Genomic DNA, 11390 nt, shown 5'->3' with positions numbered 1-11390 from the left:
TGGTACAATGCAGATGAAAAAATAAAAAAAATTGTTGTTTTTCATTGTCTTTAGGTGATCCGGTTGATTCGAAACAGAAACGCAGACAGGAGATGGAGGAAGTGGTGGGAATCTGTGATTACTTCCATCTCAGCTGTGGATGTCTTCTTATACTTCGCTTCATTGTTTTTTCATAGAAAAGTACAGAGTGTTGACCCATTGCATGTCAGATACCTGCGTGGATCTGTTTCCACACTAAGGTTGGCGCAGGTTTGCTATACAACTTGCCATACTAATTGTCCCTTTGTTCATCCTTCTAATTCCTTTACACACATTTAACTCCAGATCCAACAATCTAATTATAGGTCATTTATTATTTGTCTCTATGTTCTGGTTTGCAAAGTTAAAGGAGCAATAAGTAAAAATGACACATAGAACAACAGCCTATGCCGTTTTCTCAATGGTCCGCCACTGCTGTGAAACTCCACTGAATATTTACCTACAGGACAGGTACATTATGATGTATTCTGTTCTATTTCTGGTCCGCTTCTCTTACTGGCTTCCATGTTTCCAGGCTGCTGCTCTTTTGCCAACGTAATCTAACTGTCGCCACTATCTCACCGTGTGGATCAGTGCAGTCAGGTTGGCACGAGCGGTGGAACAAACAAGGTTTGTACCAATGAACAAAAATTGAGAGGTCAAGCAGTTTTAATGTCCTCAGTTTCCATGTCCTTTTATTTTCCATAAAAAAAAAGTCCAAAAAGTGCAAGTGCATTCAAAAAAAGTGCAAGTGCAGTCAGTATATGCATGGAGGTTAAGCATTTTAGTGTTTTACCTAGTAGCAGCAGGTGGCATTCAGGAAACTCCAACAAGCCAACTCATGAATGAATGAACAAGATGGCTTTTTAAAGGGGCCACGCCCAACTAGGTAAAAAACACTTAAAACAACTAGGGGTGTACAAACATTAGTTCCTTTAAAACTAATGTAAAATTCCTCCAATAAAAACCCACCAACAATTATGTAGAAATAAACCCACTAGTTAAATAGACAAAATCCTAAATTAAACACAAATACAATAAATAATTCTCCAGCAATTCTAAAACCAGTAAACCTCTACCCTGCCTTCTTTGTTTTTGGTCTGGCCCGGAAGGTTTCAAATAGGTGTCTGGTCTCTGGGGAATCTTTTTGCCAGACACCTGGACACAAGAAGAAGGTTAGGAAAAAAAAATACATTACACCACTCAAAAACCCTTTAAAACACACCACATACACTACACACTGACACTTAAAAGATATCACCAAAATTACATTCATCATTCTTATTTCTACAGGCTGGAGCCTGGGGATGTGCAAATTAGTAAAACTTTAAAGTGCAGTGTGCCATCCAAAGTGCTATGTGCATGTTCAAGTGTTTCAGGTAAGAGCTATCTTTTTACTTCACAGTAACAAACCGGATCTTCGTTACACTAACAAATGCTGCGCTGTGTTTTGGGAAACCTGGGAACTCTCATATGATTGGCTCAGGAACCAGGAAGTAAACACGAGCTACACACAGCACCGAAGTAGATCCGCCCCGTACCTCTAATTTTGAAAGGAAGAAAACTTGACTAAGACATTGTTGATGGGAAGGACCGATTGTTTAGAGGGAATGTTCCATCCCCGGTGAAAAATGAGAATGATTTTGGTTACTTCTACAGTAAATTTCTTATTTACTGCTCAGTAAAACATAACTTTGTCTTTGTGCTTGTATTTGACAGAATGAAACCTCAGCAGATGCAGTAGCTGATTCAGATATTTACATACGCTGTTTTCACGCTGTATAAAAAAGCCTACAACTTTTTTTCCCCCCCTTCACCATATGACCAGGGTAAACCAATCCTCTTTTGTCTGGTCAGTGTTGCCAAAACAATCTCCTTCCTTATCTTGCCATCGAGTAGGTAAGGTGCACCGATCCCTCTTCCAATCACTCACGCAACATGATTATACCACTTTTTAGGTCATAGTTGGCATAGTGCAATCTTCCCTACTCTTTAATGGCACTGTAAATAATTCATAATTTTTCTCTTCTTTTTTGTTCTCTTGATTCTTTCCCTTAAATATCTTCTTTTCTCTTCAAAACCTTGTTACAGTTAAATACTTTCTTTCTCAAATTTGTCTTTGCACCACACCAGGACAAGGCAGTTAGGATCAACTGGGCCTGTATTTGTTTATTGCAATTTGCCTTTTCTTCCTTCGGGCCTTCTACTATTATATCCAGACTGCCAGCTAGGATTGGAGGATCTGGGTGAATGTTGGCGACACAACGAGAAGCTTCTACATTAAAGATGTCTGGGTTGGAGCAAACAACCTCTAACACAAGATCCACGGCAATCCTCATTGGCTCAAAATAGAGGAGGCTTGTCAGGAAGGGGTCTGAGTTGATTTGTTTCCCACATGAGCTTCAGTCCAAAATTTGTCTGCAGTGACTTGGAGGCATAATTTTGTGTTCCCCGCCTCATGAAATAGGACACCTATAGAAATAAACTGTATTGTGAAAGTTGGCTTTATAAAATACGAAGAGGAACGGGATTATGGAATATTTTGATATCTTGTAACGTTCCTGGGCAGCAAACTGGTAAAAAGAATGAAACCCTTCAGGACGTCAGGAAATGTTTGTAGCACCATGGCTGCAGAATGCTGGGAATCAGTGGGAGATGAAGGATTCTGTCCAGCAGCTACACTGTTGTCATCTCTGTTGTAAAGAGTGTGACTTAATAAAAGTAACAAAAATAGTGTTCTTAGGTTTTTATCCACTTATCACAACAAATTACAACGATATTTCTCTTTCTTTTTGACTATATAAAATATTATGTTAATTTTAGATTAGAATAGTTTCTAAGGTGATATAAAAGTGCTGCAAATACTTAATATAAAATAAAAAAAAGCTTAACTGGAGAAGTTAATGAACATGCTATCGCACATCTTACACATCTTGATAAACATAACGAGATATAATAATTGAGATCTTCGTATTATTTGGATGGTTTCATGCTCACTGACAGCACCAAGTGTCTGGCTGGTGGGAGAGCATAACAATTTGATTTATATAAATCAGATTATGCTATTGATCACTATTCATGCAGGCTCTGAAAGGCCTCGCTGTTCTGTTTAATAGACAAATAATATTTATCACAGAAGGCTTTAAGCATCACTCTGCGGCCCCATAGTCCTCAGCATGGCTGCATTTCCCCTTGGTAAATTTTAGGAGCAGGCAGCGCCCCCTGCTGTACAGCCAGTTATATGAATTACCTTGAGCTCAGATAGTTGTACTTCATATATAGGTGTAACAAATGATGCACTACAGGAGCTAGCCAATAAAATAAAATAAAATTAAATTAAAAAATAAGGCGTGACTTGTAAAGCAACATTTGTGAGTCACAGCAGCAACCCTAACCCTGCAGTGACATTCACTGGTTTATGATTGTGTTAAGGAAGAAAATATGATAAAAAATGTTTATGGGAAGATGTTACTACAGGTGTGTGAATTGTTTTTGCTCCCAATTTGCTGGACAAAGTAAAGTAAATATTTTAGAGCAGGAGTTTTATATTTTGTGACTTGTACAACATCTGTGTACGTGCACTGAAGAATTCGTGAAAGGTGTAACAGCGTGTTTCTGTCTGACAAAATGTGTTGAAAAGAAAAAGAAATAAAACTTGTTTGGTTTGGGTTTGAAGATGAGAAAATCCTAAAAACAACCCTGAAGTTTACAAATTCCACAGGAAAATGACAATATGAAACATTATTTAGGCAACCACAACAGCATGACAAACTGATTTGTTTATGGAAAATTGCTCTTTAGAGAGAGAGAGAGAGAGAGAGAGAGAGAGAGAGAGAGAGAGAGAGAGAGAGAGAGAGAGACAGAGAGAGAGACAGAGAGAGAGAGAGAGAGAGAGACCTCCACTGGCCTGCACAGGGACAAATGTATGTGGTTGTCCAAAACACATCCACTCATCTGTGTATTTCTTTGTCCATAGTTTCCACATCTGACCTTGACCCCCTCATATCACACAAACACACACACGCACACACACATACACACACACACACACACACACACACACACACACACACACACACACACACACACACACACACACACACACACACACACACACACACACACACACACACACACACACGCACACACTTTTCATCTTCAAGTCTTTCCATGGCCTAACCCTGACCTTCACCCTAGGGCCACCATGCAGCTTCATTTATTACAACTACAAACTTGTGATCAGGCCCAAAATCTGGGTGTAGTGATGGACTCAGACCTGAACCTTCAAGGAGACATAAAGACATTTGGAAAGTCAGCCTTCTTTCACCTGAAGAACATTTACAGGATTAAAGGACTGATGTCCCAACGAGATCTAGAGAAACTCATCCATGTGTTTGTCTTTAGTCGCATTGATTACTGAAACGGTGTTTTCACAGGTCTGTTAAAAAAAAAAAAATCTATCAGACAACTGCAGCTGATCCACAACGCTGCTGCTGGTGTTCTCACTAAAACCAGGAAGATGGAGCACATCACTCCAGTTCTGAAGTCCTTACACTGGCTCTCTGTAGCTAGAGAATAGACTTTAAAATACTTCTGTCCGTTTGTAAATCCCTGAAAAATTTAGCACCTAAATGCATTAAAGACCTGTAGTTGCTGTATCAACCCTCCAGACCCCTGAGATCTTCTGGTTCTGGTCTACTCTTAATACTCAGAATGCTCCACATGCTCCACAAATCTGGAACAAACTTCCAGAAAACAGCAAATCAGCTGAAACAGTGATTTTCTTTAAACAAAGATTGGCTCAGGAACAAGGAAGTAAACACGGGAGACACTCTGAACCAAAGTAGTTCTGGACCATAAGTCTAGATTTGACAGAAGAAAAGCATAACTAAGACATTCTTGATGGAGAGGACTGATTCTGTATAGGGAATGTTAAAAATGAGAATGATTTTGGTTGATTTTGCAGTAAAGTTCTTACTTATTACTCCTTTGACTCTGGAAGCCAATTAGGGATCAGCAACTTGGACTAGGACCTGTGTTAAATCGTTGGGGCCGAATTATCAGAATAAATGGCCGATCTACCCTGAGTAGGAAGCAGCTACTCTGAGTAGTTCTACCTCACGCCATCATACTCAGCGTTTGTGGTTTCAGAACAGGTGCTATCACTCATGTAACTACAGTCAGCGTCCAATTCACCCTGAGTCAAGCACAAGCACAAGCATGAAAGAAGCCTTCATCAATTGGGGGGGGGGGGGGGGGGGGGGGGGGGGGGGGGGGATGGGGGGGTGCATTGATTTTGTGTCTAGGTGCAACCCGACAGGCATACAAAGGATGTGGCAGCAAATTAAGTATGACATACAGTTTAATCAGGTAATTTCCACGTATAAGTTTAACCTTAACCAACTAAAGCATCAATTAGCTATAATCAACATTGGCAATTAATGATGGGATGGTGTGGTTAGGGTTATTGTTAGGGTTAGTGAAGTAATGTTAGGGTTAGGGTTATTGTTACGGCAATGTTCCATAGCTGTAACGGTGTTGGGGAGTGCGGGGGGCATATGAATGGAAACTAAAATATATGAATGGAAAATTAGAACTGTAAGTCTTAAAATTTGATGCAGAATAATTTATTGCTTTCATTCTGTGTAGTTTTTTTTTGTTAATCTTATGCGTCTCTGACTATGAAACACCTTTGGACTTGAGTATAACTGAGTGCAACTGTAACAATTCTGACAGCGCGACATGCTGTTGCCTGAAATATATTCTGTATCACCTACATTATTAAAAAGCTGCCATTGGCATAAAAACAAAGTGCACCACATAGATATAGTTCAGAACTGAGAGCATCCCCTCGTTGTGTTAGAAAAGCAATGTGCGGGCTGAGAATATTAAAAAATAAACAATGACAGCGGTGAAAATCGATAATGCTTGAAAATATATTGATCTAGAAATGATAAGACATTTAATCACGGTCTGATCAGCATCTCCCGACAAAGATTTCTGTGGAGTATTTGTGCTCCAGCATATGGGCTTCTCCAGAAAATGACACATCTTTTCCTACACATCCTTGTGCAGATCTCAGCTTAGAAGTAAGAAAAACTCAGGGTTAGCCCAAATAACTCTGCTTGGTAGCAAGGCAAGGCAAGGCAAATTTATTTATATAGCACAATTCAGTACAAGACAATACAAAGTGCTTTACATGATTAAGATATACCAAAAAATAAAATGTAGATAGAAAATAGAATAAAAGCAAGTAGGGATAGAATGTAGTAACAAAAAAGAACATTAAAAACAGTAAAACTGTTTAACTAGAACAGTCAAAGGCAATTTTAAACAGATGTGTTTTTAATCTTGATTTAAAAGAACTCAGGCTTTCCACACTTTTACAGTTTTCTGGAAGTTTGTTCCAGATAAGCGGAGCATAGGAACTAAATGCTGCTTCTCCATGTTTAGTTCTGGTTCTAGGTATGTGGAGTAGGCTGGAGCCAGAAGACCTTAGTGGTCTGGAGGGTTGATACACTGATAACAAGTCTGTGATGTATTTAGGTGCTAAGCCATTTAAGGATTTATAGACTAACAGAAGTATTTTAAAGTCTATTCTCTGAGATACAGGGAGCCAGTGTAAGGACTTTAGAACTGGGGTTATGTGCTCTACTTTCTTAGTCTTAGTGAGGACGCGGGCAGCAGCGTTCTGGATCAGCTGCAGCTGTCTGACCCACTTTTTAGGAAGTCCTGTGAAAACACCGTTGCAGTAATCAATTTTACTAAATATAAACGCATGGATTAGTTTTTCCAGATCCTGCTGAGACATCAGTCCTTTAATCCTAGAAATGTTCTTCAGGTGATAGAAAGCTGACCTTGTAATTGTCTTTAGATGCTTTTGAAGGTTCAGGTCTGAGTCCATCACTACACCCAGATTTCGGGCCTGATTGGTGGTTTTTAGCTGAAGCGACTGAAGCTGTGTGCTAACTTTTGATTTCTCCTCTATTTGTCCAAAGATTATTACTTCAGTTTTGTTTTTATTCAATTGGAGAAAATTTTGGCACATCCATGCATTGATTTCTTCTAGGCATTTACTTAGTTCCTGAATTGGTTCATAGTCACCTGGTGACATGGTGATGTAGAGCTGTGTGTCGTCTGCATAGTTTTGGTAGCTGATGTTGTTGTTTTTTATTATCTGAGCTAGAGGGAGCATGTAGATATTGAATAGGAGGGGACCCAGGATGGACCCTTGGGGAACCCCACATGTGATTTTTGTCATCTCTGATGTAAAGTTACCTACTGATACAAAAAAGTCCCTGTCCTTTAAGTAGGATTTAAACCAGTTGAGAGCTGTACCAGAAAGGCCGACCCAGTTCTCCAGGCGTTCTAACAGGATGGAGTGATCAACAGTATCAAATGCTGCACTGAGGTCCAATAGAACCAGCACGGTGGTTCTTCCACAGTCTGTATTTATATGGATGTCATTAAACACCTTGATAAGGGCGGTCTCTGTACTGTGGTGAGCACGGAAACCTGACTGGAAACCATCAAAGCGGCTGGTCGTAGTTAAGAAGGTGTTTAATTGTTGAAATACAACTTTTTCAATGATCTTACTGATAAAGGGGAGGTTTGAGATGGGCCTGTAGTTCTGGAGTAGAAGTTTGTCTAAATTATTCTTTTTCAGCAGTGGTTTGATAATTGCTGTTTTTAGGGACTGGGGGAAAACACCTGACAGAAGGGACGCGTTTATTATCTGAGTCAAATCAGACGCTATGACAGGTAAAACTTTTTTAAAGAAAGCTGGGTTAATTCACAAATAATTCCTTGTCATAATTTATAAACTTTCTGTACCAAATTCTAAACCATACATAGATCTTTAGCCACAGATTGTTTGAGGCTTTTATCATGAAGAATTGAATCCCAAAGTAAGTTTAGCATGTACTATAACAAGAACTGGGAGGTAACTAGGAAAAGGGTAGCAGACCTAGTCTTAAAGTTGTTTCGTTATTAGACACAGTTTGTCTCTAAAGATATGCTTTGAATGCAGGCTTCTGTCTCCGTCAAGAGTTAGCAGATCAGATTTTTTACTAATGTTTGAGATAATATAACATATTGTCCCAATTTGTATGTTGTATGTGAAATAAGTTAAATATAAAAAGGACATCTGGTGTGTAGATATTTATGTAGATAATACAAACACAAGAAAGTTTGATTTTACTGAAGAACCTTTATTGCATTTTCTTGAAGCTTTTCTTATTTTTACTCAATTTGATCCACATCCACATCCACACTTTTAGTGGAAGTGACCACCTTGCCGTTCACGATTGTCTCCTCCACAACAATTGTCTTTGTGATCACTGCGGAAAAACAAGAAGAATTTATAAACGACTTTTACATTCCTAAACATTAAAATACTTAAATAATTATGTTAGAAGGAAATCTATCTCACCTTGTTTTGAGCTGTGACTGGAAGAGGAAAAATGACGTTATTACTTTATGCCAATGTAATTTTATAATGCTTGTTATATCTTAGTTTATATGTATCTTCACCTGTCGTCCTCCCCTTCAAGCAGCCTCCTGTACTCTGCAATCTCTGCCTCCAGACGGGTCTTGAGATCCAGAAGCGAGTCGTACTTCAGTTTATTTTCTTTAATAGTGGCGTTGAGATTTGACATGTGAGCTTCCAGGCCTGTGACTGTGTCCTGGAGACCTGCCAGCTGGGCAGCATACTGTCCCTGAGTCTCGTGCAGAGTTGCTTCCAGAGAGGATATCTGTTAAGAGAAAAAGGTAATAAACTGCATTAAAAAAACAAAAACTCTGGAAAACATTAATTAAAATGTGTGTTGGTGTGATCATATCATCAAGGCATGTAATCTGCATGTAATATTAAATACAAACATAATATTATGAGATAAAAATATGGATGGTGAAACATACCATACTGCAACACGACTGATATTCAATCTGAAGTTTCTGCAGGTTGTCTTTCAGTTCTTTAATCTCAAGGCGGGATGCCTCGAGACCGGCTGAATTTACTTCTACATCCTTCTCAACCACTGTACTCTGGAAAGAAACACAACATCAAATGTAATTGCATTCCAGTGAAACTCTGTCAGATTGTAAGAACTGTAACTGTGGGCCTCACCTGTTTCAGGAACCACAGCTCAAGTTCCTTACGATTCTTGGCAATATCGCCCTCGTAGTGATCCCTGATCTCCGTCATGACCGTTTGCAGGTCTGTGGGCGGAGGAGCATCCACCTCCACTTTAACCTGGCCACCCACCTGAGTCCTCACCAGACTCAATTCCTGCAGAGGGATGATGGTAACATTTCAATTTAATAAGCTCAAAACCTGAAAATTTCTTCCTTCTCTCTGTTATGATTAAAGAAAGTGTTGTTGTATTGTATTGGATGTTAAATGTTTTTTTTTTTAAACTGTGGGGGCATTGATGAATGTTGGACAAGTAGCAGAAATGCATTAATGGAGGAAGAGAACAATGGAAATGTGAAGAGAGAATGTGGCAGTACTGGAAAAACCTAAATGCAACAGTGCTTTTCATTTAAAGGCAACCTGAAATAATATTTTTTTTTGTTTAAATCTGGGGTAAGGAAGAGGACAAGTTTGTTTTCTGCTTAGTGCACAACATAAATATGTGTCACATTGTAAGCCTACTCACAAAGTAAATAGCTTGTGGATGAATGATTTTGAACCAGCGTTACTTAATCAAAGCAGGAGAGATGCATTTCTACTTCTGATTACACATGGTGTGGAAAAACCTGTCGGCTTATCTGCCACCCCAACATTGTTGAACCTGTTGCATTTTCATGGGCCCTTTGCTTTCTTTACAGGCTTTACCTCCTCGTGGCTCTTCTTCATCATCACGAGCTCGTCCTTCAGGGACTCATATTGACTCTCCAGATCCATTCTGCACAGGCTGAGTTCATCCAACACCTTCCTCAGTCCAGCGCAGTCGACCTCTATAGCCTGCCTCATGCTAAGCTCGTTCTCATACCTAAGGAGGTTTTATAAGGGAGGGCAGAACAGGTCAGAGAGGTTTCAGGGCCTCATTACGAGCAGAGGTTTGCAGTTAGGCACGAGTTCACACTCTGATGCATGTGTGAAATGGCACTTCTGTGGCAGGGGTGAAAACACTCACTTCGTTTTAAAATCCTCCGCAGCCAGTTTGGAATTGTCCATTTCCAGGTAGATCTTTGCATTATGTGTGGAAGCAGCTCGGATCTGAGGATGAAAAGAAAACACCGGGGTAAAATACACTTAAGATGGCTTAGAAATGTTGCTGTTTAAGAAAGGAGAGCATGTTTTGCTATTTTTTCCCCCTTTCCTCCACTAGTTTGATTAAATGTTTAAAAGGATGTACATAGAGTTTGACTCAATTCATATAAGATACCCACGTAACTGTAAAAAAAAAAAAAACAATCATCTTGATTGATGGTTTGATGGTAATTAATTAGTTCTTTGTGTGATACCAAACAACGTTAATGATTCTCAAAATGTGCTGCCTTCACAGACACAACATGTGATCAGATTCCTCATCAATGACGGGCAGAGTTGTTAAACTAGACCATGACAAGGGTTGCATACCCATGTAGCACTGAGATGCAGCCTTCTGGGTGTTTTCCTACCTTATCCTGCAGGTCAGCGATGGTGGCAAAGTAGGCAGTGTAATCATGGGTGATCACAGTTTTGTTCGTGTACCACTCTTTGATCTGCTTTTCCAGGCGGTCGTTCTCTTTCTCCAGCTCGTGCACCTTCTCAAGGTAGGAGGCCAGACGGTCATTCAGGTTCTGAAGCGCAAACTTCTCGTTGGCATCAACCTTGAGGTCATGGTAATCAGAGATGTTGTAGCCTCCTGCATTGGATGAGTAGCCAATCTGGGGTGTGGAGATGCGGGTGCCATGACCTCCCGCACCACCGTAGACACTCATGGTGTTCTGGCCGACGGACCTCTGGCTGTAGGATCTGGAGGAGAAAGACATCTTGGAGAGTCTGGATGTGAACCAACAAGGATAACTGGAGATGATCTGCAGTACAAGGCATCACCGGGCCTCCCTGGTTATATAGCTTCCACAAGCAGCAAAAAGGGAGGGCCTGGAATTTCAGATGAAAGGGTGGAATGCAGTTGGCAGATTACCCCACACTCTTCTATGCAATCACTTCATCATGGGTGTGGTGACCAGGTGATGGGGGTTCGTACGTCCATTATCAAGTCAAACTTGTGATTCCGCTTTTTCTTCCTCTTTAAAGGTACTGGGTAAACCACTCCTTAAATGGCCTTTTGGTCAGTACAGTAAAAGCACAAAGATGCTTTTCATTAATCCACCATTCAAGTAACTGCTAAATGTTACATTTAGGAATATTTAAACTTTTC

At 40.0% G+C, this 11390-nt stretch overlaps 1 protein-coding gene across 1 annotated transcript; it reads right to left on the bottom strand.

Annotated features, from left to right (window-relative positions):
• Window positions 1-8207: 8207 nt before the first annotated feature.
• On the bottom strand, window positions 8208-11056 carry krt98 (keratin 98). Its single transcript, XM_021310322.2, has 8 exons — window positions 10645-11056; window positions 10158-10240; window positions 9857-10013; window positions 9146-9307; window positions 8938-9063; window positions 8551-8771; window positions 8450-8466; window positions 8208-8357 (listed from the first exon to the last, which is right to left on the bottom strand). The coding sequence occupies exons 1-8, from the start codon at window positions 10996-10998 to the stop codon at window positions 8260-8262; spliced, it is 1218 nt and encodes a 405-aa protein (XP_021165997.2). The 5' UTR covers window positions 10999-11056; the 3' UTR covers window positions 8208-8259.
• Window positions 11057-11390: the final 334 nt, after the last annotated feature.

This window comes from Fundulus heteroclitus, chromosome 5 (assembly GCF_011125445.2).
Source record: "Fundulus heteroclitus isolate FHET01 chromosome 5, MU-UCD_Fhet_4.1, whole genome shotgun sequence".
NCBI lineage: Eukaryota > Metazoa > Chordata > Actinopteri > Cyprinodontiformes > Fundulidae > Fundulus > Fundulus heteroclitus.
The sequence above is the reverse complement of the archived record's forward strand: the minus strand, read 5'-3'. Positions and strand labels throughout refer to the sequence as shown.

Coding starts and splice junctions, on each gene's coding strand:
- krt98 (XM_021310322.2), bottom strand. CDS start 10,998: ATGTCTTTCTCCTCCAGATCCTACAGCCAGAGGTCCGTCGGCCAGAAC. Junction 10,014..10,157: donor GCGGAGGATTTTAAAACGAA/GTGAGTGTTTTC, acceptor AAACCTCCTTAG/GTATGAGAACGAGCTTAGCA. Junction 9,064..9,145: donor AGCTGTGGTTCCTGAAACAG/GTGAGGCCCACA, acceptor GTTTCTTTCCAG/AGTACAGTGGTTGAGAAGGA.